This window comes from Gossypium hirsutum, chromosome D12, assembly GCF_007990345.1.
Source record: "Gossypium hirsutum isolate 1008001.06 chromosome D12, Gossypium_hirsutum_v2.1, whole genome shotgun sequence".
NCBI lineage: Eukaryota > Viridiplantae > Streptophyta > Magnoliopsida > Malvales > Malvaceae > Gossypium > Gossypium hirsutum.
The window spans coordinates 7,370,873-7,395,237 of NC_053448.1; the positions used below are offsets into that span (position 1 = coordinate 7,370,873).

General features: G+C 35.3%; 1 protein-coding gene across 1 annotated transcript; it reads left to right on the top strand.

Annotated features, from left to right (window-relative positions):
* Nucleotides 1–3,396: 3,396 nt before the first annotated feature.
* On the top strand, nt 3,397–18,119 carry LOC107945231 (protein CHROMATIN REMODELING 4). The gene is given in 14 exon segments (XM_041108361.1): nt 3,397–4,236; nt 4,397–4,439; nt 5,358–5,672; nt 6,344–6,445; nt 6,566–7,459; nt 8,593–8,694; nt 8,788–8,818; nt 8,897–11,538; nt 12,329–12,362; nt 12,365–12,485; nt 14,044–14,158; nt 14,354–14,436; nt 14,800–15,463; nt 15,562–18,119. Coding segments are annotated over 12 exon segments (7,053 nt in total). The 5' UTR covers nt 3,397–4,236; nt 4,397–4,439; nt 5,358–5,456; the 3' UTR covers nt 17,611–18,119.
* Nucleotides 18,120–24,365: the final 6,246 nt, after the last annotated feature.

Below are 24,365 nucleotides of genomic sequence, written 5' to 3' on the forward strand. Positions count from 1 at the left end.
TGTGATATGTTATTATACACTGAATTGTTGCGGATTACCGAGTTATATTTATAGTGATCTTGGCATGTTTCTGGAAGAGGATGTGAAGCCTAAGAACTTGACACTTGGTGCCCAGGGGTGTTTTTGGAGGGATGTTAACCTTCGGGGTAGACAATTAGTGTCCAGGCGTTATCTTGGTTGGATTAATTCAGCTGAGCATTCTTACGTGTCTTGAGTGGATAACCACGTATCCGTATATCTTCGTATTAGTTCATTGGGCTGAATCATGATTGTTAAACAATGTAATAACTTATATTGACTGTTTGTAATAATATCTTAGTAAATGACTTGAAAATATGTGCAACTTATGTATTTAAGTGGAGGTTACAAAAAAATAACGTAGAAATGGGATGATGTAAAAAATGGAAAGTTATGGAAAATTTTGGTGATGATTTTTTGTTTTGACAAAATATAATTTTTTGAATATTTATTTTGATGACCACATAACTTATGTATTTAATTTTGCGTTTTTATTTTTAAATTTGTTTGTATTAATATTTTAAAAATTTGTCTTTGTAAGATTTTAAAGCAGTGCATCCAGTATAACAACTTTTTAAATCTCTTATTGCTATACATTTATAATTTATAATGACTATGAAGGGTGAATGATGTATTGAAAGATGAAGATTGAAGACAATGTTATGTAGGAATCTATAGGATGAGCAATGCTAGATAATAGATAAATTGTTATATTAAAATCAATACCTTATTTATAATCCTGAGCTATAGTAATAATAATAATAATAATAATAATAACATCACCAAATTACAGCAATAATTATAGATAATATTTAATTTTTTTACGAATCAATTATTAACGATAAATTGCATGGAATGCATTATTCATTATATTAAATTTTTTATTTTAATTTTTTGAGGATAAATATATTATTTTCTAAATCATTATCTTGATAAAATATTATTAATTATTAGGAGAGATATAATTAGACTTAATCATGGGTTGGGTCTGGTTTGGACCAGATCGGACTGATGCAAAATTTTAAGCCTCGTTTTCTATGCCTGGGCCTAGCTCGGCCCTGAAATGAACTTAAATTCCGCCCAAACTCGACTAAGATTAAAGATGATAAACTCGAGCCCGACTCTGCACGTCCATATTAAAATTTTTTAGATTATTATTTTTATATAAAAATAAATTTAAAAAATATAATACATCAAATACACTAAAAACATTAAAATAAATATTTCTCAACAAATTGAAAATACATTAAAAAATTGTTATACTTAAATAAAATTAAAATAGTTGCAATTTAGCAAACAAATACCTCTAATATGGTAGTAAAATTAACAATAAAATAAAAGTTACACAATATTCAAACAATAACAACAAAATAGTAGAAATATGCAACAAAATAGCAACGAAATGGTAGAAGACAGAAAAACAGTTGATTCAAGCCAGGCTTGGGCCCAAAAAAATCTTACATGAGCCATGACTCGTTTAGAAAACATACATTATTTTTTATTGTCCAATTCTATTTTTCAAATCTATATTTTTACTCAAATCCCCCTACATCTCAAGTGAACCTTTAGAGTTGGGCGAGTGACCCGATCAATGATCTGGTCTAATATATAAACACACACTTTTAAAGTTTCTACAATTTTGGTAAGAAAACTTTTTTTATTTAAAATGGTGCAATTCCTTTAATAAATCTTACATATATTACAAAGTACGGTTATAAAATGGTAAGAAACAACATGTTAACACTTTAAACAATTGACATGTATCCATTTAAAAAAAATCGTAAATATTGGCGGAGGGAGGGAAAAATTGTAACATAAACCTCTCAGCTTTTTTCAAACTGGTTTTAATGGTGTTTTGCAAGTTATATTTACAGAATAAATCATTCCAATTTTCTTATATTCAATAATTTTGAAATTCAACTTACAATTTTACTTAAAAAAGCTATTGTAATTTTTAAAACCATTTAAAAAGTTCTTTCTAAATTTATCACTATTTTTAGAAATTGAATATACTATTTAAATTGAAATATATATTTAAAAATGAAAATAATATTTGAGTGATTTAGTTATTGGTCACATTATTTAAATTTAACAAACAATCCAGATCCATTAATTAGTAATTAATAATTAAAATTAAATTAGAATCCGTACATAAAAATAGAATTTTACACAATCTATTATTATGATATTTATGTTTAAAATTAATTTCAAAATAATGTTTTTTTTTAAATTCATTATAATATCAACTACAATGTTTTAAAAATTAAAATTATGTATTAGTATGTTTAAATTTCATAACTATATTATCAACAAAACGTTACAGAAATTTTTAAAATTTTTAAGAAAGAAATAAATAAAATTTGATTAATACACATTGGACTATTCGCCCTTTAAAGCGGTATATAAGCTGATTTCAGAATGTCGTGAGATAATTTGATCCATATCTGATGTGGACATTAGAACATTGAGAGGACCGAAAAGGACACACTTCTGGTGTACCAATTATCGTGCCCACCCCAAGATGAGCGCTCCCCTATTTCGACTTCCCCTGAACTTCCAGTAGCATAGCCGAGATGGCAAGGGGTTCTTTTCCACTGTGGGGATCAAGTGAGAGAAGTTTTGAGAATTTAAGAGAATGTCATAGTGAGACAAGTCTTTTAATATTACGATAAGAGTCAAATGTCTCTTCTATTACGAAGATCGCTGGGTCACGAAGCTTATCCAGAAAATATTTTTATTTACATTCACACATTTTAGAAATAGTCGTTAAATCAAGTTTTCAGTTAGGTGAAGGAAGTATGACTGTTTTAGCAATAGATGAGACCCAGTCGAGAGAAGTTATGACGTATATTCCTACTAATGTGGTTTTCATTAAAGATGAACAAATATTCTTATCCATCGATCTATTCAATGTTGGAATCAGATATGATATTAATGAGGGGATTTCTGTCTCCAGAATAGGATTGGCAACTTAAATTAAAGCTGTAAAACAAGTTGCTTGTAAATTATAATTGGAGTTGACCTAATTCGCCGAATTAGAAACCTTTGCACTTCTAATATCGATAAAGCTACTCAAAATTAATTGGATGGAGGAAAACTTATACATTTTACTTTTTAAAGTTGTTATTTGAAATTATTTACACTTATTAAATGCTTAACGGATAGTTTAGTTAAGTTGCAAATAGTAAATCTGGATTAGATTTAGTAAGTAAACTTTAAAATTTATAAAAATTATAAATCTGTTAGTTTTTATTATGCAAAACTAGTTATACTTATAAGCTTAACCCTTAAAACCAAGAAAAGTGCTCGTTAGAAAATCAAAGATTTAATGAGCATCTCAACAGAACGAAAATTGATAAAAGAAAACCTCGAATAAATGTCGGAATCAAACAAAACAATACCCAGTAAGAGGAAATAAAAAAAAAAGAGTAAAGAAAGAAAAGAAGGCATAATATTATTAAGAGACAGCAGCGTATACAATAAGAGGGGTCTGATCCAAGTCCAAGCAAAGCAAAGCAAAGGCAAAGCATGGCGGCGATTACGAGGAGAGGAGAGCGAAAGGAAAGCAAGGTTCTTTCGTGGGCAGTGGTGTGGTGGCTTTGGGCTTGGGGAGAAGAGAAAGGAAATAAAAATAGACAAGGAATGTACAAAAACAAAAAGAAAAAGGGCAAACAAAATAGGAAGTGGCGTCTGTGAAGCCACGTGGCACATCATCAGTGGTTAGGTAGGAGAGAGAGAGAGAGAGAGAGAGAGAGAGACAGGGGAGGAGGAAGGGCTGCTTTCCCTTTCCTTAATATCTCTCTTTCTCATGCGCTGCCATGTCAGAGTGGTAACCCCGTCCGTCCCCTATTACCCCGGCGAATCCGTATCGTATGCTCTCTTCACTCTCTATAAAACCCCCTATCCTTCTCTTTACACCTTTTCTCTCTTTATTTTTATTTTTCGAGTTGGGGTTAATTTTTATTATTTTTGTCAATTCTCTCTATATTTATTTTCATTTTTTTTCTCGTGTCTTCGCCTTTTCTCTCTCTTTCTCGTATCTCTCTCTCTTCGCTCCCTTTTCTTTGCTTTGCTATACCCTAATACCCTCCCCTTCTCTCTCCTCCTCCATCTGTTTTTATTCACTACATCTCTCAATCTGTTACTCTTCATATTATTCCACTTGGTTTTGATTCTTTGATCCACGAGCAAGGTTGGCAAGCTTCTTTTCCTATCTGGGTATTACTTATTTCCTTTTTTTAGCTTTGGGGTTTTCTAATTTAGGTGCCTTGAGCTGTCTATTATGTGTATTCTGATGTTTTATTGCATGTTCTCTGTTGTTTTCATGTTTGGGAGGTTTGTGTTTATACTTTGATTGAAATTTGGTGGGCTTTTGCAGTAATTCCGAAATTGGGGTTCTGTGATTGAGTTTGTCATTGCAGGTGAGTTTTGTTGAAATGGGGTTTTCAGTTCAATGCAAGCTCAATGTTTTATGCATATATTGAATTTTCGAAACCGATTCTTCAATTTGGCTTGTTTTCCGTGTTAACTTGCTGTGCATTTGATGGTCATTTGTTTGGTTTAGATGTTTTATTTCATTCCTAGACTAGATAATGGCTCCTAGCTATTACATTTCCCAAGCTGTTCTAATTTACCACTGGGAATTAGGCTTGCATTTGTTCTTGTTGCTGATTGAATTGAGTGTAGAATGTGTCAAACCTGGGTAAATGCTGTTACTTCCGATTCTTCATTTTTTTTATCCCAAAGACGATGCCTGGATTAATGATGCTACTCCTGTCATATTGTCTGATTCCGTTGTTGCTTCTGCTCTATGTAGAATATGGAGTTTGGATTTGGTTTGACTATTATGTTCACCTTTTTAATTAAACCATAGTGACTTTCTTTTGGTATTTACATGGATTGATTCTGTTGCTTTAGTTGAATTAGGTTTTTTATATTGGTACTTCAATTTTGACAGTTTAGAAACAAGCACTGAGAATAATGTGAACTGTGATGTTGCCTATTCGTGGCAGTTTGAAGTTGGTTGAATTACAAAAGACTAATCTGAAGTTGAGTTTGTTTGGCCTCGTCTAGAAACTGGAATAAGTGAGGTGTTCAATGTCATGAGTTTATGTTTTAAGTAATTCAGTATGATTTCCCTCCTCCTACCCTCTTCTTTTTTTAACAAAAAAAAAAAAAAAACCCTTTTTTCTCCTTATCTGAAATGCTTTCAGTCTGTTTGCATGCATCCTTCACCCTTCTTTGGAGTAATAAAACCATTGTTGCTTGGTAGTTGCCTTTCGGTCTTGTAACAAGTTTTAGTGCTGAAAATGATGAAATTGTACCGTGATTATTTGCAGGGGCTAAGATTGCCAATTGGAAGCATCATTGTTCTGTCTGTGATTTGACATACTTTCTGCTATTCTAGCCGCAATGTTAATACCCATGATTAGAAAAGGATGAAAGACATTAGTTCATTGAATAGTAAAATGATTAACCGAAACTGGGTCCTGAAGCGCAAACGAAGAAAGCTTCCGTGTGGTCCATCCCTAGCCAATGGTAAAGAAGAAAACTTATTAGCATCAGAATCTCCAAGGGGTTCTTCAGCTAAGCGTAGGCTGAAAGGTGAAATTAGTACCGACCAGTCATCATCTAAAAAGAAGGGAAATGATGGGGTATGCTTCTTTTCAATTCTTGTTCCTTCATTGAGTTGTTCCCCTCATGGCAATGTAGTTATCTTTTCTTCTTTTGATTTGGTTGTTCATGGTTGATGTAGGTAAACAATCTCCTCAGTCATTTTCTGGAAAGTTGTCAATATGTTCAAATTTTACTCAAAATTGATCAAGTGTTACGAATTTAGCTAGGTTTTTATCAAGTATCAGAATTGACATGCCAGAAGTTAAAATTTGAATCATGCATGCTTCAACTCAATATAATTTTTTACTCAAGAGTAACCAGGCTCTGAACAAGAACTATTGGTGGATTTGGGTTTTCAGAACTTTTTTTCATTGCAATAGGCTTAGTGCACTTCTTGTATGCATCAGTTCATGTGACCTCGAGAACTTCTAAGTTCTGTCTATGATTATGGATTGTGTTTTCAAAAACGTTTCATTGTTTTACTTGTCTCCTTCACCTTGTTCTGCTTGAGAAACGTGTATACTAGTTTGCTGTTAGAAACTCAAAGAAAACCATTTTAGTATCATACTGCATTGGTGTGAGGAGACAAATAATGTACAGAGAACAAAATTCAATGAAATATACATTCATTTGCAATCCTGTGTTTTGACTGTGTTTTATAGACATTTAAACTACTTCTGACAACTATTCTGATTTTTATTGTCTTCAGTACTACTATGAATGTGTTATTTGTGATCTTGGTGGGAACTTGTTGTGTTGTGATAACTGTCCCAGGACCTATCATCTACAATGCCTTGATCCACCTCTTAAGGTAGGATATCACAGCTAACTTGAGATAATCCTCTTCTTTGTTTTATGGCTCCATTAGCTATTATTTTTCACTCATTCTATCTTTTCTCTTTTCATTGTTCTTCTGTATCCATGATTGTAGCGCATCCCAATGGGAAAGTGGCAATGCCCAAAGTGCTGTAAGAAGACCGATTCACTCAAGCCCATTACTCATCTGGATTCAATTTCCAAACGAGCAAGATCAAAAACTATCAATACAAAAGCTCAAACTGGAATAAAGTCACCTACCACTGAGAAAGTGTCCCGGATTTTTGGAACATCCATTATTGCAAAGAAACGATCATTCTCTAGTAAAGGAAAATCTGATGTAGCTCAGGGAGTGGATACTTTGAAAAAGGAACCAGAAACCTCTCATATAGATGTACCTTCTACCCCTAAACCAAGTCTTACATCCATTGGTGGTGCTGAGGAAGGTGGTGCTTCTTGTGTGAATGTTGATGATGAGAAGACTCCTGTTGCATCTCCAACAGGTTCATCTGCTGAAAGGAAGTTAACTCCTGTAGCTGGTGGTTCATCATGTATGAATCTTGATGATGGAATGAAGCCAGTTGCATCTCCAACAGGTTCATCAGCTGAAAGGAAGTTAACTCCTGTAGCTGGTGAGGTTTTGTTTCATTCTAAGAGTACAAACTCAGAGAAAAATGATGAAGCACCTGAAGCGAAGCATGAATTGTCTTGTGATAATGAGTCTCCCACAGACAAAGTTGTTCTTGCAATTGGTGTAGCCACAAGGAAAGACAGAAAAAGAAAGCAGAAAGTCAGTGATGAGGCAAGTCAAAAGAAGCGTAAGAGTGATAAGGGTAAGCGTACTGTCAGTACTTCTAAAAAGAAGGGGTCCAAAGCAAATAATATTGGCCCTGGAACTAGTAAAACTCATCAGAAACAGAAACAGAAGCCTGTTAACCATGGGGTTTCTGCATCTTTGTTAAAGGATGATGATGGGAGCAAGAATTTTGATACTCAGAGAAAAGATGAGGTATGTTATAATCTTATAGGTTTTTTTTTTTTAATGGGATGTTGGAGGTCTTCTATTTTCTTTCATATGCTCAGGTGAGATTTGATGTGAATTATGTAGATGATTTTTTAATTTAAATGAGTCTTTGTAGATATTTATTATTGTCCTCTAGGAATTTTTGCACTTTAATGGATTCATCTTTCTGAACTGTAGTCATGCATATGTAATTGGGGGAACTTGTTGGTGAAAAGCAGAGTTCTTAGAAGTTTTCTTCTGGGATAGATAATATCTGGACAATTAGTTCCGTTGTCGTATATGATGGATTAGTTTTATAGATACCTTGAAATCAGAGTAGAGCTCATATAAGAGGCTTAGGGTCTTTCTGAACCGTAGTCTCCGTGGCTGAGATCCCCCCTTAAAATTTGAACTAGTTTCCTTTATTTGCTACGTTTTTGCAGTGTTCTCCTGCATCGTATGGATTTATCGTTCTATATGAGAATCCAAAATGGAAAACTTCATTAATCTTTTATTTGAGTGCCTTCTTCCCATATGGTATACAAATTCAAACCTAAGATGAGTAGATCACTTCTCAAACTAATCAGATCATGATTGTAAGAGCTTACACTATAGAGTTACTGGATTTCCTCCTGCATTACTTGTACTGGTTCAGAGTTAAATATAAGCTATATTTTATGCACGTGTTGTCTTTCTTTATCTTTTATTTTTGTCTTCTAAACTTCACATGTTCTGCATATTTGAACTAGAATGTCTAGATGAAGTTGTCTATTGATTTTATGTTGGCGTTCAAGTTTTTGGTTTACAGTTCAATAACTGTCTGATATTATTATTGCCCTATTGATGCATAAATTTAGAGGTGCAGCTTAGGATGGTCTTTTTTTTCCTTATTGGTGCATAAATTTAGTACTCTGTTTATACTGGACATGTAAGTGTGACTTCCTAAAGGTAATGCCTTGAAAATATGATACACATTCATACATACACACATATTAATGCTCCAGTATATGAATTCTTACAAAAGTACCATTGTTTTCTTCACTTGTTAATGTTTCTCATTGCTGATTGAATCACATTGTTGTGATTACTCTTGGAATTCTTTCGGCTGATTGTTTAAATCCTTTTATTTTCTTGATCAGAAGCTTTCTGAGGGTGCAACGCAACAGTCCAATGAGTTAGATAAAGGAATTCTCAATCCCCCGCTGAGATGTGAAGACGGTGTTCCTGCCGAACTTCTGCAGGTTAGTTGACTTATATGTATCCGATATAAACTCTTTACTTTTGTGGATAATTGCTCACCTTTTTCCCAAATATCTTACTTATCTGCTTCACAGGTTGATCGAGTTCTAGGCTGTCGGGTTCAAGGTGATAATGCTAGTATTTTGCATCATGCATCTGCAGCACTTTCAGAGGACATGCTTTCTGATGATTTTGTAATTGCAGTAAATCCAAGCAGACTTTCAGAGGAGAATTCTGTTTGTGATATTGATTCAGATACAGTAACTGCTGAAAATCTTACTGAGGGTTGCCCTAAGACTCTGAAAGGTTCTGATAAAGAAGAAAGCACAAAGAATGATGTCAGAGTGGATAAAATGAATGTATATAGAAGGTCTGTCACTAAGAAATGCAAAGGAGGGGATTCTTTGGACTTATTGAACAAAGACACTAAGGATTCAGATTGTGCAATCATAAATGGTAAGGATCAAGATGAATCCGTGGTAAGTGTAGAAGATTCAGGAAAAAGAAATGAAAAAACGGTAGTAGAAGAGTTGACTGCTGATGTTAATGTGAAAAGTCATGGCACCACTGAAGCTCCAAAAGTTTGTGAAACGCCTGCTAAAACGAAAGAGATGGGTGCAGAAATGAAAATATGTAGCAGTGTTGAAAATAAAGTCCAAGAACCTGCTGTGATTGAATCAGCATGTTCTAAAGAGGAGACGGTCTCATATGAATTTTTTGTTAAATGGGTGGGGATGTCCCATATCCATAATAGTTGGATTTCTGAATCCCAGCTGAAAATTCTGGCGAAGAGAAAACTAGAAAATTATAAGGCCAAATATGGGACAACTGTGATAAATATCTGTGAGGAAAAGTGGAAGAAGCCTCAGCGAGTTATTTCTCTCCGTGTTACAAATAATGGCCAGGAAGCTTTTGTGAAGTGGACTGGTCTTCCATATGATGAATGCACTTGGGAAAGGTTAGATGAACCTGTTCTTCAGCAATCTTCTCATCTAATTGATCTGTTTGAACAGTTTGAACGTCAAACATTGGAAAAAGATGCTACTAAGGATGAAGCTAGGGCAAGGGGTGAGCAGCAGCATGATATTGTTACTTTGGCAGAGCAACCTAAAGAACTGAAGGGAGGCTCTCTATTTCCCCATCAGCTTGAAGCACTTAATTGGCTGCGTAGATGTTGGCATAAATCCAAAAATGTTATACTTGCTGATGAAATGGGGCTTGGAAAAACTGTATCTGCCGTCGCCTTTATTTCGTCACTTTATTTTGAGTTTAAAGCTACTCTGCCATGTCTAGTGCTGGTTCCACTTTCTACTATGCCTAACTGGCTTGCTGAGTTTTCATTATGGGCTCCTGATTTAAATGTTGTGGAGTATCATGGTTGCGCCAAAGCAAGAGCCATCATTCGCCAGTATGAATGGCATGCTAGTGATTCGAATGAATTGAGTAGGAAAACAGCTTCGTACAAATTTAATGTTCTTTTAACTACTTATGAAATGATTCTTGTGGACTCATCTCATTTGCGTGGTGTACTTTGGGAAGTTCTTGTGGTTGATGAGGGTCATCGCTTGAAAAATTCAGGAAGTAAGCTGTTTAGCTTGCTCAACACATTCTCTTTCCAGCATCGTGTCCTATTGACCGGAACCCCACTCCAGAATAACATTGGTGAGATGTATAACTTGCTTAATTTCTTGCAGCCAGCTTCCTTCCCTTCTTTATCTTCGTTTGAGGAGAAATTTAATGATCTCACAACTGCGGAAAAGGTGGAAGAATTAAAGAAACTTGTTGCTCCTCATATGCTTCGAAGGCTTAAAAGGGATGCCATGCAAAATATTCCCCCTAAAACTGAACGAATGGTGCCTGTTGAACTGTCATCCATTCAAGCTGAATACTACCGTGCAATGCTAACTAAGAACTACCAGATATTACGGAATATTGGGAAGGGGGTTGCACAGCAGTCAATGTTAAACATTGTGATGCAACTGAGAAAGGTTTGTAATCATCCATATCTCATACCAGGTACTGAGCCTGATTCTGGATCACTAGAGTTTCTTCATGAAATGCGTATAAAAGCTTCAGCCAAGTTGACTCTTTTGCATTCCATGCTTAAAGTCCTATATAGAGAAGGCCATAGAGTTCTTATCTTTTCACAAATGACTAAGCTTCTTGATATCCTTGAGGATTATTTAACCATAGAATTTGGCCCTAAAACATACGAGAGAGTTGATGGCTCTGTTTCAGTTGCTGATCGTCAAACAGCGATATCAAGGTTCAACCAAGATAAAAGTCGATTTGTCTTCTTGCTATCAACACGTTCTTGTGGTCTTGGTATCAATTTGGCAACAGCTGACACTGTTATAATTTATGATTCTGATTTCAACCCACATGCTGACATCCAAGCTATGAATCGGGCACATCGAATTGGACAATCAAACAGACTTTTAGTATACAGGCTTGTAGTTCGTGCCAGTGTAGAAGAGCGGATCTTGCAACTTGCTAAAAAGAAGCTAATGCTTGATCAGCTGTTTGTCAACAAGTCTGGATCCCAAAAGGAAGTAGAAGACATTCTGCGATGGGGAACGGAAGAACTCTTCATTGATTCTTCTAGTGGGAAAGATTCAGGTGAAGGTAATAACAATAAAGAAGATGCATTAGTGGATACAGATCATAAGCACCGGAAGAGGGTTGGAGGTCTCGGAGATGTGTACCAAGACAAATGTACCAATGGCAGCAACAAGATTGTGTGGGATGAAAGTGCAATTTTGAAATTGCTTGATCGTACAAACCTTCAGTCTGGACCAACTGATGCCGAGGGGGATTTGGAAAATGATATGCTTGGCTCAGTAAAGGTGAGGTATTCTACTTATGTTATGTTGAAGTGTGTGTGGTTTTGTATGTTAATACATTCATTGGCTAACAAATGGAATGACTTGTACTTTTTTTCTCTGCATGGGAATGATACGCTGATGGTTTTGTTGCTTCTAATGGTTGGCATTAGCAGTCAAACCTGGAATCACAGTTTTATTGCTTCTATATTCTGTTTGCAATAGAATTGCTATGTAAAAAGAAAAAAAAAGAAAAAGGAACAACAAAAAAGAAAGACTACTGAAGTGAGCTTAAAATATATGGTTTAGTTGGTCAAAGTAGGAGCTCTAGGGTCTGCCCCTTAGTTGTTACGAGCTGTACCTGTTTTAGCAAGCCTAAAGCCTCCTTGTATCTTTAGTTTGTAAATTGTTTACAGTTTATAAGTATTTTTATGCATGCAAGCTTGAATGTTATTGCCAACTATTAGACCTAGCTGTTGAGGTTACTGCATCTGTTATTCTTTTAAATTATGTTGCCCCGAGAATATATGTTTATGTGAGAGTTTCTTAAAAATTGGCAGTTTATTCAATGTTTTACTATTTCATTATGCATATTTTTTTGGCCACTGTTTGTGGGGTCTTAAAAGTAGCTCCTGATGGGATTTCATTTTGCTTAAAAATTTCTTAGAATTGCTAATATTTTATTGTTTTTGGTCTTTACCTGTGTTTGTGTTAGACTTTCCTATTTTTATTATTTGCAGTCATTCTAATTTCAAAGAAAGCCGTAATCTTGTTGTTTCTTTATTGAACATTTCTTCATTTTCTTCTTGTGCAGTCTGTTGAATGGAATGATGAAACAACAGAAGAACCAGGGGAGGTGAATCTCCTCCAGCTGTTGCTGATGATATTTTGGAGCAGACTTCTGAGAAGAAAGAAGATAATGTGCTAAATGGTACTGAAGAAAATGAATGGGACAAACTTTTGCGTGTGAGGTATATCTTTCTTTTTCCCATCCCATTTCTTTTCTATGAAAAAGCTGTTGAACTAAAGGTTCCTTACATTTAAATGCACAGGAAAATCCAATTTTGCACATGAAAAACCCAGTAGAATAGTTGAGAATGTGATTAAATTCATGCACAGCATAGAGCCATGGAATGAGTTCAACAGCTATGAACTTTAGTTTATTGAAGTTATGAGGATCGCCGGACATACCACTAGGATGTTAAAACTTGAAAAAACTCCTCTCTTTTTCCTTCAATTATAGGAAAGACTTGTTGCTAATCACTGAGATAATAAGATGCAATCCTTCACTTTTGTCTTAAAATATTAAGTCAGAGTAGGGATCTCTTGTTGCCTGTACTGAGCTTGAGGTGATGAGTGGCTAGTTTTAACTGCACAAACATGCGTAGAGATGGATTAAACTATAAAGAGATTTGTTTTATTGGTAATGTATGTTTTTTTGTGTTCAAGTATCTAAGGAATTATGAGGGAATTTAGGGTTAATTTGGCATTTTTTTATGTTAGGTTAGGAATTAGGCTATAAATACCTATGCTATTTGTTTTCTAGTAATTTCAAATATTGAACTTTTTTTTCAAATGACTTGAGATATTGAGAACTGAGGTTTTGGGTTCTTAGAGGTTGAAAATTCTGGTTATATTGAGTTCTTTTTGGTAGTTCTTGGTAGTTTCTTTGGCATTATTGGTACTACTAAATTTTGATAGCATGTCTCCTGTAGATCTGTAAACTTTGCCTCCAAATCCGATGTTTGCAATTGAGGTTATTATCTTAAATATATCCTGCTCTTTGTCCCACTATCTTTTTTATTTTTTTTGGCTTTGTAGATAGCTGCTGCTGCAGGTCCTGCAAAGCTTCTATATGATGACATTGATAGTAGTTTACAGTCCCAATTTTTAGTTTCCTGCTTGATATTGTGTGGTCCACAATTCAGAACTGGTCATTGTTTTTGAATGAAACAGAACTTGCATAATAAATAAATTGTTCTGCTGCTGTTGTTTAGAAAAAATAAATGCTATTCAACAGAATGAGTGGTCAAAATAACGAGTCGAGATCAACTTATGTTGACTTGAGAATGGCTACTCTTTCTCCTTGTAATTTTAATGAAGTCTTTGGAAAACAACCAATGCATAACATTGATCTATGAAAATCTTATATGATAAATTTAAGCACTCGGCCGTTTAGTCATCTTGTTAGAATATGATGTGATGTGTGTACTTTTCAATAAATTCCTTTCAGATGGTATATCCAAAAGTATCTGGTCTAAGCTTAAATCTGTTGTGTATCATTGAAGATTAACTTTGAGTAAACTTTTGTTATAGCATTAAGAGTTTAATTAAATCTAGTTGAAATGAATCAGACGTTAAATGCTGTCCGACTCTTTTGAGAGAAAAATGCTGTTGAACTTTTGTTAAAAGAACAAAAGTAGATACTGTCGTTATATTGTATGTGAAAAACTTAATTTCCCACTTTGGCCCTAGTTTTTTTGTTATGGACTTATGTTGAACTCTCTTGCTTGATTTACTGTGTAACAGGTGGGAGAAATATCAAAGTGAGGAGGAAGCAGCCCTTGGTAGAGGGAAGCGACAAAGGAAAGCCGTCTCCTATAGAGAGGCATATACTCCACATCCCAATGAGACAACAACTGAGGTACTTAGCTTTCTGCTTTAGATTGCAATAAAACTGGCTTTTCTCTTTTATATTTAATACTTTTCAAAATATATGGATGCTCTTACTTTATTCCACCTTCACTTGCTTGCTCAGTAGCCTGTAACTTGTAACCTACTCTAGTTCTTGTATTGCTTATTCATGGTGTTAGCAACTTGTTATTCTGTTGAAAAGCAGAGTGGCGGGGAAGAAGAGAAGGAACCAGAAACAGAGCCAGAGCGGGATTATACACCAGCAGGACGTGCTCTTAAAGCAAAGTAGTAAGTTCAGATCCTTTCAGAGAATTCCACTTGCTGAATTTTCTGTTGAGATGCCTGTCAAGTAGTATTTTCAAAATTACTTCACTGTCAATAAGTTGAATGCATGTTAGCTGACTTATTGTTAAACATAGAAATGAAACCATATAATGAATTTGTTGGAGTTAAACTGTTAAGTCTTTAGTTGAAGAACACACATGCTCCAATTACAGGAACTCTTTGAATAATGTAGTAGCCATTTCTACTATTAATCTTTTACTTTCTCAGATAACATTTGCTTGGCTTTCTCTGGTAAATTAGTAGGATACATTCTTAAATTTTTTATATAGTGGGTGCATTAATTTACTCTGTAATCCTTTTTGACAGTACTAAACTCCGTGCTCGACAAAAAGAACGGCTTGCTAGGAGAAATGCAATTGAAGAAGTTCATCCCAGTGAGGGATTTCCTGGACTTGAGTCGGTAGCACAGTGTCCTTCCATGAATGGAAGAGAAGCGGATCATGTTAATCAATCTGATCAACAGTCAGATAAAGATAAGTGTTTGGTAATTGACTTGGAGGATGACAAACATGCTCAATCATTAGATCAACCAAAGAACAAAGATGATTCAATTTTAAGGCTTGGGAGGCTGTCAAAACATAAAACAAGTGGACAATTGGATCTTTCTGTCAACCCTCTCCACCAGTCTTCTCCTGACATGATCCTTCCAAGTAGCAATCATCAAGGCACAAGCTATAACCAATCTCTACCTTCCAACAACTTGTTGCCGGTTCTTGGGCTTTGTGCTCCCAATGCTAGTCAGTTTGACTCATTTCATAAAAACTTTTCAAGATCAAATGGTCGGCAAAGCAGGCCAGGAACTGGACCAGAGTTTCCATTCAGTTTAGCTCCAACTACAGGAGCTTCAATTGAGAAAGAAGCAAAAGGTCAAGAGACTACCTTGGACAAATTTAAATTGCAAGATTCACCTCCCGAAGTTTTACAACGTCTTAAAATTGGAAACCAAGATAGTTGGCTCCCATTTAACCCGGTAACTCTTTTTGTCAGCATTTTGTTTTTCTTTAGTTGTCAAATACAAAACCTTCCTTTCCATGTTAATATATGATGACAAGACTTGTTTTCTTGCAGTATCCTTCTGCTTCTTCACAAGGAAAAATTTTTGAGCGATTAGAAAATTCTGGTGCTAGTTCTTCTGATTTTCAGGAAAAGATGCCACTGCCTAATTTACCTTTTGATGAGAAATTGCTTCCTCGGTTCTCCCTTCCTACCAAAGGCATGATGACATCACATCATGACCTATTGCCCAGCTTATCTTTAGGGAGTAGGCTTGATGCTGTGACTGAGTCAGTGCAAGACCTTCCTACAATGCCATTGCTGCCGAATTTAAAATATCCTCCACAAGATGTGCCTAGGTACAATCAACAAGAGAGGGACATGCCTCCAACATTGGGTCTGGGTCAGTTGCCTCCCATTTCTTCTTTTCCTGAAAACCATAGGAGGGTGCTTGAAAATATTATGATGAGGACTGGATCTGGATCTGGGAACTTGTATAAAAAGAAATCGAAGGTAGAGGGCTGGTCAGAGGATGAACTGGATTTTCTCTGGATTGGTGTTCGTAGACACGGACGAGGTAGTTGGGATGCCATGCTTAGAGACCCCAGGTTAAGATTTTCAAAGTACAAAACTTCAGAAGATTTGGCAGCTAGGTGGGAGGAGGAGCAACTTAAAATTCTGGATGGGCCAGCTTTTCCAGTTCCAAAATTCCCCAAGCTAACAAAAACCACCAAACCTTCTTCCTTGTTTCCAAGCATTCCTGATGGAATGATGACGCGGGCACTGCAGGGTAGTAGATTTGTTGCACCCTCAAAATTTCAAACTCACCTGACTGATATGAAGTTGGGTTTTGGTGATCTAGCTTCTAGCCTGCCTCACTTTGAGCTATCAGACCAACTTGGTTTGCAAAATGATAGTTTTCCTCCTATTCCAACATGGAATCCTGACAAATCTCGTGCAAACTTTTCTGGAGATTCAGTTGCTGGGCCCTCTGATAGGCCAGGGCCGTCTGTGAATGTACCTGGTGAGAAATTTTTTTTTCTCAATTCCTTTGGAGCCAGCAACTTGGGTTCAAATTTGAATTGCTCCAGTAGCCATGATTTACACAGGAAGGAGGATGATTATGGTTCAATGAAGCATGGGAAGTTGCCTAGTGTTCTTGATAAATCGCTAAATATGTTACGTGATTCCCTCAATAATGGTGGAAATGGTGAATCTGCCAGCTCTGGGTTTCTCTCCGATCCAAACAAAGGGCTGAATCTTTCTTATTCAAAGGGAAAAGAAGTAGCTGGAAATAGTTCTTCCAAGAACAAGTTACCTCACTGGCTTCGTGAAGCTGTTAGCGCTCCTGCAAAACCTCCAGATCCTGATCTACCGCCAACTGTCTCAGCAATAGCTCAGTCAGTTCGTGTACTGTATGGAGAAGATAAGCCTACCATTCCCCCATTTGTGGTACCTGGGCCCCCTCCTCCTCAACCAAAGGACCCGAGACACAGTCTAAAAAAGAAAAAGAAACGGAAGTCGTACATGTTCAGGCAGGTCCTACCGGACACAGCTGGAAGTAGTAGTCTCTCTCCGGCATGCTCAATTCCGTTGGCACCACCATTTCAATTGCTTCCACAATCAGTTACTGGAGCTGCAGGGCTTCCTTTGATTGAATCCGATTACAGCTGGTCTCCTCTTAACTTAAGCATGATGAATCCATCATCTTCATCGGCGTATCTTATTCCACCAAAGAAATCAAGCATGGGATTATCCCCCTCCCCTGAAGTGCTTCAACTGGTAGCATCTTGTGTTGCTCCAGGGCCACACTTGTCATTAACTTCTGGCATGACGAATTCTAGCTCGCATGATGGCAAACTTCCATTGCCAAAACCTGTTAACGAAGTTGGATATCCAGATTCACTAGGTGTATCTGTCAAAGGGAAAGCTAAACTGAGCCCGATCATTGATGTCCAGGATCAATCTCCAGAGGAGAGACAAGATGAACCTGATTGTGGGGATTCTAGCAAGACTCAGTCAGATCATTCTCGACCTGAACAACCTGATGTAGAGGAAATATCATCAGAAGGCACTGTGTCAGATCATCCTGTGAGTGAGCATGAAGCTGGTATACAGGAGTAAACAGTGAAACAATTATTCTTTGATGTGCTCGAATTTTTGTAGGCATGATGCAGCGAGTGATTAAGTAGCATATATAGGGATCATTTAGGACATCTCTAGTGTAAAGTTTCTGTAAGAGGAAGGAAATATATAGTGTTGCCTGCCTGCAACGGATTCTTTTGTCTTGCCTCCACGTTGAGAGCTCACAACTATTTGCAGCTGCCAACAGTGGAATTTTCATCTGCGAAATGAGCTTCATTCAAACCAGGTGATAAAATTTGGAGGGAAGTTTGTTTCTTGTTGCAGTAAGCTTCTGCCACCTACATATGTTATCTTCAAGCTATCTGGGTTATGCAATTTTTTTTGTTTCATAATTGTAAAAGTTATCCTCCTGAATGTCAACTCATTCTACTTTACACTGTTGGCATTAAAGTAACGTTTGATGTAGCTTGGATCGCGGGTATATAACACATTATTTAGTTTTTTCTGACTGCATCGGGCGAATGAAATCTTGTGCATGAATTATCACAGCGCATGTCTTTTCTTGTACTGCGGCAACTATTTCTTTTTGAGTTATGTTTAAAATTTTTTTTATTGAACTAGATACTTACACTTGACTTGAGCCTATTCGGTCAAAGAGTTGACATGTAATTAAAAATTTATTTTCCCTTCATTTGGCTTGGAGCAAGAAAAGAAAATAATTAAGAAAATGAATGTAAAATAAAAATTAAATTAAATTAAAAATATTATATTTTCTCTCTATTCTCCTTCACCTAACCTCATTGCCAGCAAACTTCCATCACCATCTATCATCTTCCATCATCTAACCCCATTACCACCAGACCTCCAAATGCCAATTGCTTATCCTCTCATGCCCAACAAAAAATTTAGTTAAAAAGATGAAAGAGTGGGCGATTTAATTAATTAAAAAAATGGTTGTCTAGTTAGCCGTGGTGATTGCGAATATACTTTACATATATGTAACATTTCAACCCATTTTTTGGCCTTTTAATTTCTCTCAAAAACATTTCCCAAATCTAATTTGACAAAACAAAAAGAAAACAAAGAAAAAGAAAAAGCTTATACGTGTTTGCCTTTTAGGAGTGCTACAATGAGTTAACTTCCTTTTCAATATCCCATGCTTGTCCTGATAGTTGATACAAAGAGGAGATGCTATTGAAATACTTTCTTAAATTATATAATACTTTTTTTTATTTTAATAAAACACCATTTAGGAACTATATAAAAAATATTTAGAACAAGTCTCAACATTAATAAGCTTGAATATATTTTTAAAATTATTTTGAATCATTTCTTAAGTGTTTGGGCACACCCAATTCAAACAAGTTAAATCAAAATTGATTCGAATAATAACAAATTAAATCCAAAATCAAAACCCATCATCAATTTTCACCCTTCATTCAAATATTTTTTGAAGTCTTAAAAGTGATTTTAGACCATTTCCAAAGTCTCATTACAATAAGAGAATGTTTGGGCATCAATTGGGTCGTTTTGGAGCTCAAGAACATGAGTTTGTAGGAGTAGGAGTAGTTGTTCCAATACAACTATTCCATGTTGCGAAACAATTGTTGCAGAACAACTACTTGGAACTATAGCAATTTGTATTTTGTTTGACTTGTTGCAATACTACAGAGGTTAAGCATACTTGGGCCTTTGGAGTTGAAATTCAATTCAAAAACACTTAAAATCATCCTCAAACATTACCATATCATTTCATAAAGATTCAAATCATCATAATTCAATTTCTGAACTCATTTAAGCTTAAAATCCAAGTCATAAACACGTTAAATCTAAATGATGGATTACAACTTAACTAATAACATCAAAATGACTTGTATTACAACTCAAAATTTTCAAAATACACTATTCAAACTAAGTCTTTATGTATATGGAAAAATCCTTATATAAGTAAAAACTAATAAACTTACCTCAATTTCAAGGTGATGTGAAGCTTCCAAGCCGAACTCAAAATTTCTTGATGAATTTGATACTTACACGTATAAACAACTAACACGTGAGCTCAATGAGCTCAATAAATACTCAAGATTAATCCTGCTTATCCTATTTGGTTATTGACGTTGAGATGCTTTAGTACAAAATTTTTAGTATTCTTAAATGTCATAATTAATCTTTCTAACGAGTTCATATCTAATTACCAAATTATGAGGCTCAACTTACATATTAATGGTATGTTGGTTATTTCCATTATGGATATTAAACATGTAGCCCTAATGAGTGTTGAATCATACCTACGTTCATATTTTTAATCAAATTCCCTAAATTTTTAAGATTACTTATGACCATTGGTTCCTTATACAAGTTATCCACAACTTTGTTCAATTTTCTATTAGGGCATATGAAACTCATAAGTTTTACTCTCAATCGTGTGTCTTATGGCTCATATTTTAACCTTGTTGTGAAATACATAGTATTTTAACTTGTTAAGATTTTAACACATTACACTTTAGAATACAATTTTCAATTTTTAGTCATAAGTTGATCTTATTATCTAGATTTGTTCAATTAGCCCATAGTAAACACTAGGGAAACGACTCAAATACACGAGACTTACTATAGAACAAACCAATGAGCACATAGTGTTATGTACCACACCACATCCCTCCTAAACACACCAAGGGGCACCAATGGTTGAGCCACCAAAACAAACCAAAGTGAGCACTAAAATGCTAAGCCCAAAGGCAATCCCACCAAAATCACCAACGAGCATCGAAGTACTAAGCTTGAAGGCATCAAAATTTTCATGTGACTGCATATCCCAAAGGCAATAGAGAGTGCACGTAATATGTGTAAAGCCTAAAGGTAACATAACTCCAGGTACACATATATCCCTATTGGCATGCCAATCGTATTCCAACTATTTCACTAATTTTACAAGGGAACTTTAGAGTCGCATATAACTTATATCGTTCAAGGCCATTAGCATATTTAATAATTAATCAGAGGCATATTCAATTTTGAAATTCAGAGATCATTAAGATGGCTCATGGTCTAAATACACATATAGTCACTTTTGTCACAGGGCTAGAACTTTTGTCTCACGTTCGGTGCGACCTTAGGTGATCCATTCATTCCAAACTCACCTAAGTTAGCCTAACCATCACAAAGTGAGGATTCACAAAGAAATCCTCCAAGGCACCAATTTATATAGCGGAAGCAATATTACTAAAAGAAAGCACAAAAGAACAAAAAGCCACAAAAAAATTATGCACGAGAGGTCTTTGAGTAAATGCTCTCAATTGTATTACTTTCTCTCAAAGAATACAAGAAACAATAAAGAATGAAATATGCTACAAGTGAGGGGGATGCTCTCTATTTATAGTTGAGCTCTATTAAAATCGACGATTTAGATCAAGTTACATCAACGAACGAGATTAGCCTATCCCTTAAATCTAGGGATTTTACAAGATTGCATTATTGATTTACATAATAAAATCTAATCTAATCTTACAAGATATGGTACCCCTCAATATTTTAAGATTAATTTTCCTATTTACCAAGGTAGCCTATGTTGTCATATCTTTATCATTGGGCCACCTAGACTTCAATCTGACAAGTTTCTCCAATAACTCTTTGAATCGAGCCAGTTCTTGTAGGACAAATTATCCCAATCTAAATGATAAACCTCCATAAGATACATTTGGTGCGATGGTCATGGGCTTTGAATTGCGGACTGTGACACTTTGAGATACCTTGCATATATTCACATTTTTCAAAAAGGCACTTTAAGTGCCTCCACAAACATGTTCAAATTCATATTCAAATTTAAGCATTATGATATGTACATTTTCTTATTAACATCATAGTCTTACAAAACTTGAGATGGGTTATTATGACCTCAAATATATACTCAAAGTCAAAACTTCATTTATAGCTACATGTACATATTATCATACACCAATTTGTCTCATTAAACAAGAAAGGCCTATAATGACATATTAATCCAAAAATTTACCAATGTGGCATTAGCAAATTTTTTTGGATTAATTACACATTTTACAACTAATCTCTTATTTTCAACACTTTAACACATGAAGACTTACACACATTCCTTTACTTACTCATTTTCATATTTATTCACAAATTACAAAATATGTTCATTACTTGTTCCATGACAACCAATTTATATAGTACATTAACAATTGATAGTTGACTTTATAGTAAAAAATTTACCCAATCACTTATTTCCACATCTTTAAGCCATGGAATTTCCCATGTTATCATATTATAATCATTTATATATATAACCAATTTCACAATCTTATCACACAATTTTACCAATCTCTTAAACAAATTAACATAGGAAAAGTATGAGTATTTGAGGAAACTTTGTCACACCCAATTTTCAATAGAGGTCTGAAATTTAGATAAGAGTTGAGAGTTAATTGAAAGAAGCCGTCGGTTTGACGGCCTCTACTGTAAAATCTAAAAATTTTAGTGGCTGAATGGAAAATAGTTGGGTTTTAATTCTGGTTCAGTTACCTTGGAACTGACTGGTTCCTGAGTGGGAAACATAATGACGTCGGCTGCTAGTTTTGATGGGGTTTATAGGTGATTGTGCATGTAAGATTATTTATAGCTGAGAAGTGTTATTTCGGGGGAAAATTCCTCTAAATTATGTTTCATTTTCTCCTCTTCTTCATCTTCTTATTTAGCTGTTTTGAAGAAGAGAAAGTTCAAGGAAAACTCTGCATGGAGCGATGAACAAGAGGATTGAATATGAAAAGATAAGAATTTGATGAGCTAGTAAGCTTTCTAATCTTTTTGTGCTCGTGGATTTGATAAAACAAAGAAGTTGAGGGTTTTTATAAAATTTGAAAGGTTTTTGCAAGTTTTTGGATTTTGGATTTTAAAGCATGAATGCCTTCATTTTAACTGGAATTTTTTGTTGTCATGCTTAGCTAACTAGGATGGAAGAGACTATGGTATTTGGAAAAAACTTAGCTGGTAGGGAGGAAGGACAGCAGGTGAGTTTCTGTACCCCACTATTTGGGTGTTTTTTTGGTTTCTGTGCTACTTGTGTGTTCTGCACTGAGTTCAGTTTGAGTTCTTTGGCTATATCTGATTGTTGCTGATTGGAAAGGTTATGCATGCATATGGCTGTGCAATCCTATGAATGCTTGCAAGTATGTTTTCTGAATGTATGATATGGTTGTGTATCAATGAGCTGATATGTGGTGTACTTGATTTTATAATAGTGAACGTAATGTTGTGTGTGGAATATATGTTTATTAAATGTGGAGTATGGAAGGAATTATTTGAAGGGTTAGTTGAAGATAGGAAAATTGTCGTAATGGAGGAATGGGAAGACTGAATGGGAATTGGAGTCACTGAAATATGAAATGGCCTGACTTTGCAGGTGAACACTTAGATGTTCAAATTAACAAGGAGGATTTGAGAAGGTTTGGTTGGATAAATAGTCTACTAGTTCTACAGAGTGGCATCATGGAAATGATCTACTGGCTCTACGGAGCGACACAATGAAAATGGTCTACTAACTTTTTGGAGTCGAAAGTCCACAGCTAGCCATGGCATGATCTAGTGGAGGACAAGTTTGTCCTTATAAAAAAAATAAAGTTTTTCAGGACAATAAACATGGAAGCCCGTCTGGGCATATATATGAAAACCACTATATGACTCGTTTGATGAAAAGTTCGTCATAACGGTTATGACGTGTATTGGAGAGCTAGAAAACTTGTGGATAAGAGGCCTCGCCAAGATGCGAAGGCAAGAGAAATATGTGAAAATGTATTATACGTGGATATGTATCGAAAAATGGGTTTTCCTTCATATTATTTGGAAATATGTATTCGCCATTAAGAGTCTGCCAGAAGTAACGAACAAGCCAACATTGCTTATGAGAAAGCGATATGGTTCTCCAGATTCTATTTCTAAGTGTTTCTTGGCAAAACGGTCGCTAGAAAAGGAAAGTCTACTTAAGAGTATCTTACGTGGAAAGTCCGCTAAGGACTATCGTATGTGGAATGTCCGCTAAGGACTATTTGTTCTGTAAAGTCCGCCAGGAGCTAACAAATGAAGATAATGTCCATTAGGACTATCTAGTGTTGATGAGTCCATTAAGGACTAAATTATAAATGGGAAGTCTGATCTGCCTCAATTCGTTATGGCAAATTAGACTATTTTTTTGTTAAATAAACTTAAATGAAAAGTTAAGAGTTATGTAAGTGAAAGGTCAAGAGTTGAAAGGTCAAGAGTTATGTTGTTTTTTTTAATGGGTTTAAATTAGTAGTTTTTTGTTTAGTAGAATGAAAGGTCAAGAGTCATTGGTTATTATTAGATTTTAATATTTTCAGTTTTTTTTTGGTTTTAAAGGGTTATCTATAATCTATAAATAGTTTGTAAGCATTTTATATGAATGTGAACAATTTTACATTGAGAACAATTTTATCAAATTCGTATCTGAGCTATGGAGAGTGTGACCAGTAATGTGCCGCTGCCTCGACTAACAAAGGTGAACTATGAGATTTGGAGCATCCAAATGGAAGCTCTTCTCGGGTCTCAAGATGGTTGGAAAGTGGTCCAAGAAGGTTTTTTAGAACCGACAATTACTGCGGGATATACGGCGGCTCAAAATAAGGCGTTGAAAGAAATGCGATCGAAAGATAACGCGACATTGTACATGTTATTCCGAGCTGTTGACGAGTCGGGCTTTGAGAAGATTGCAAGTCCGACAACTTCAAAAGAAGCATGAGACATTTTAGCAAAGGTGTACAAAG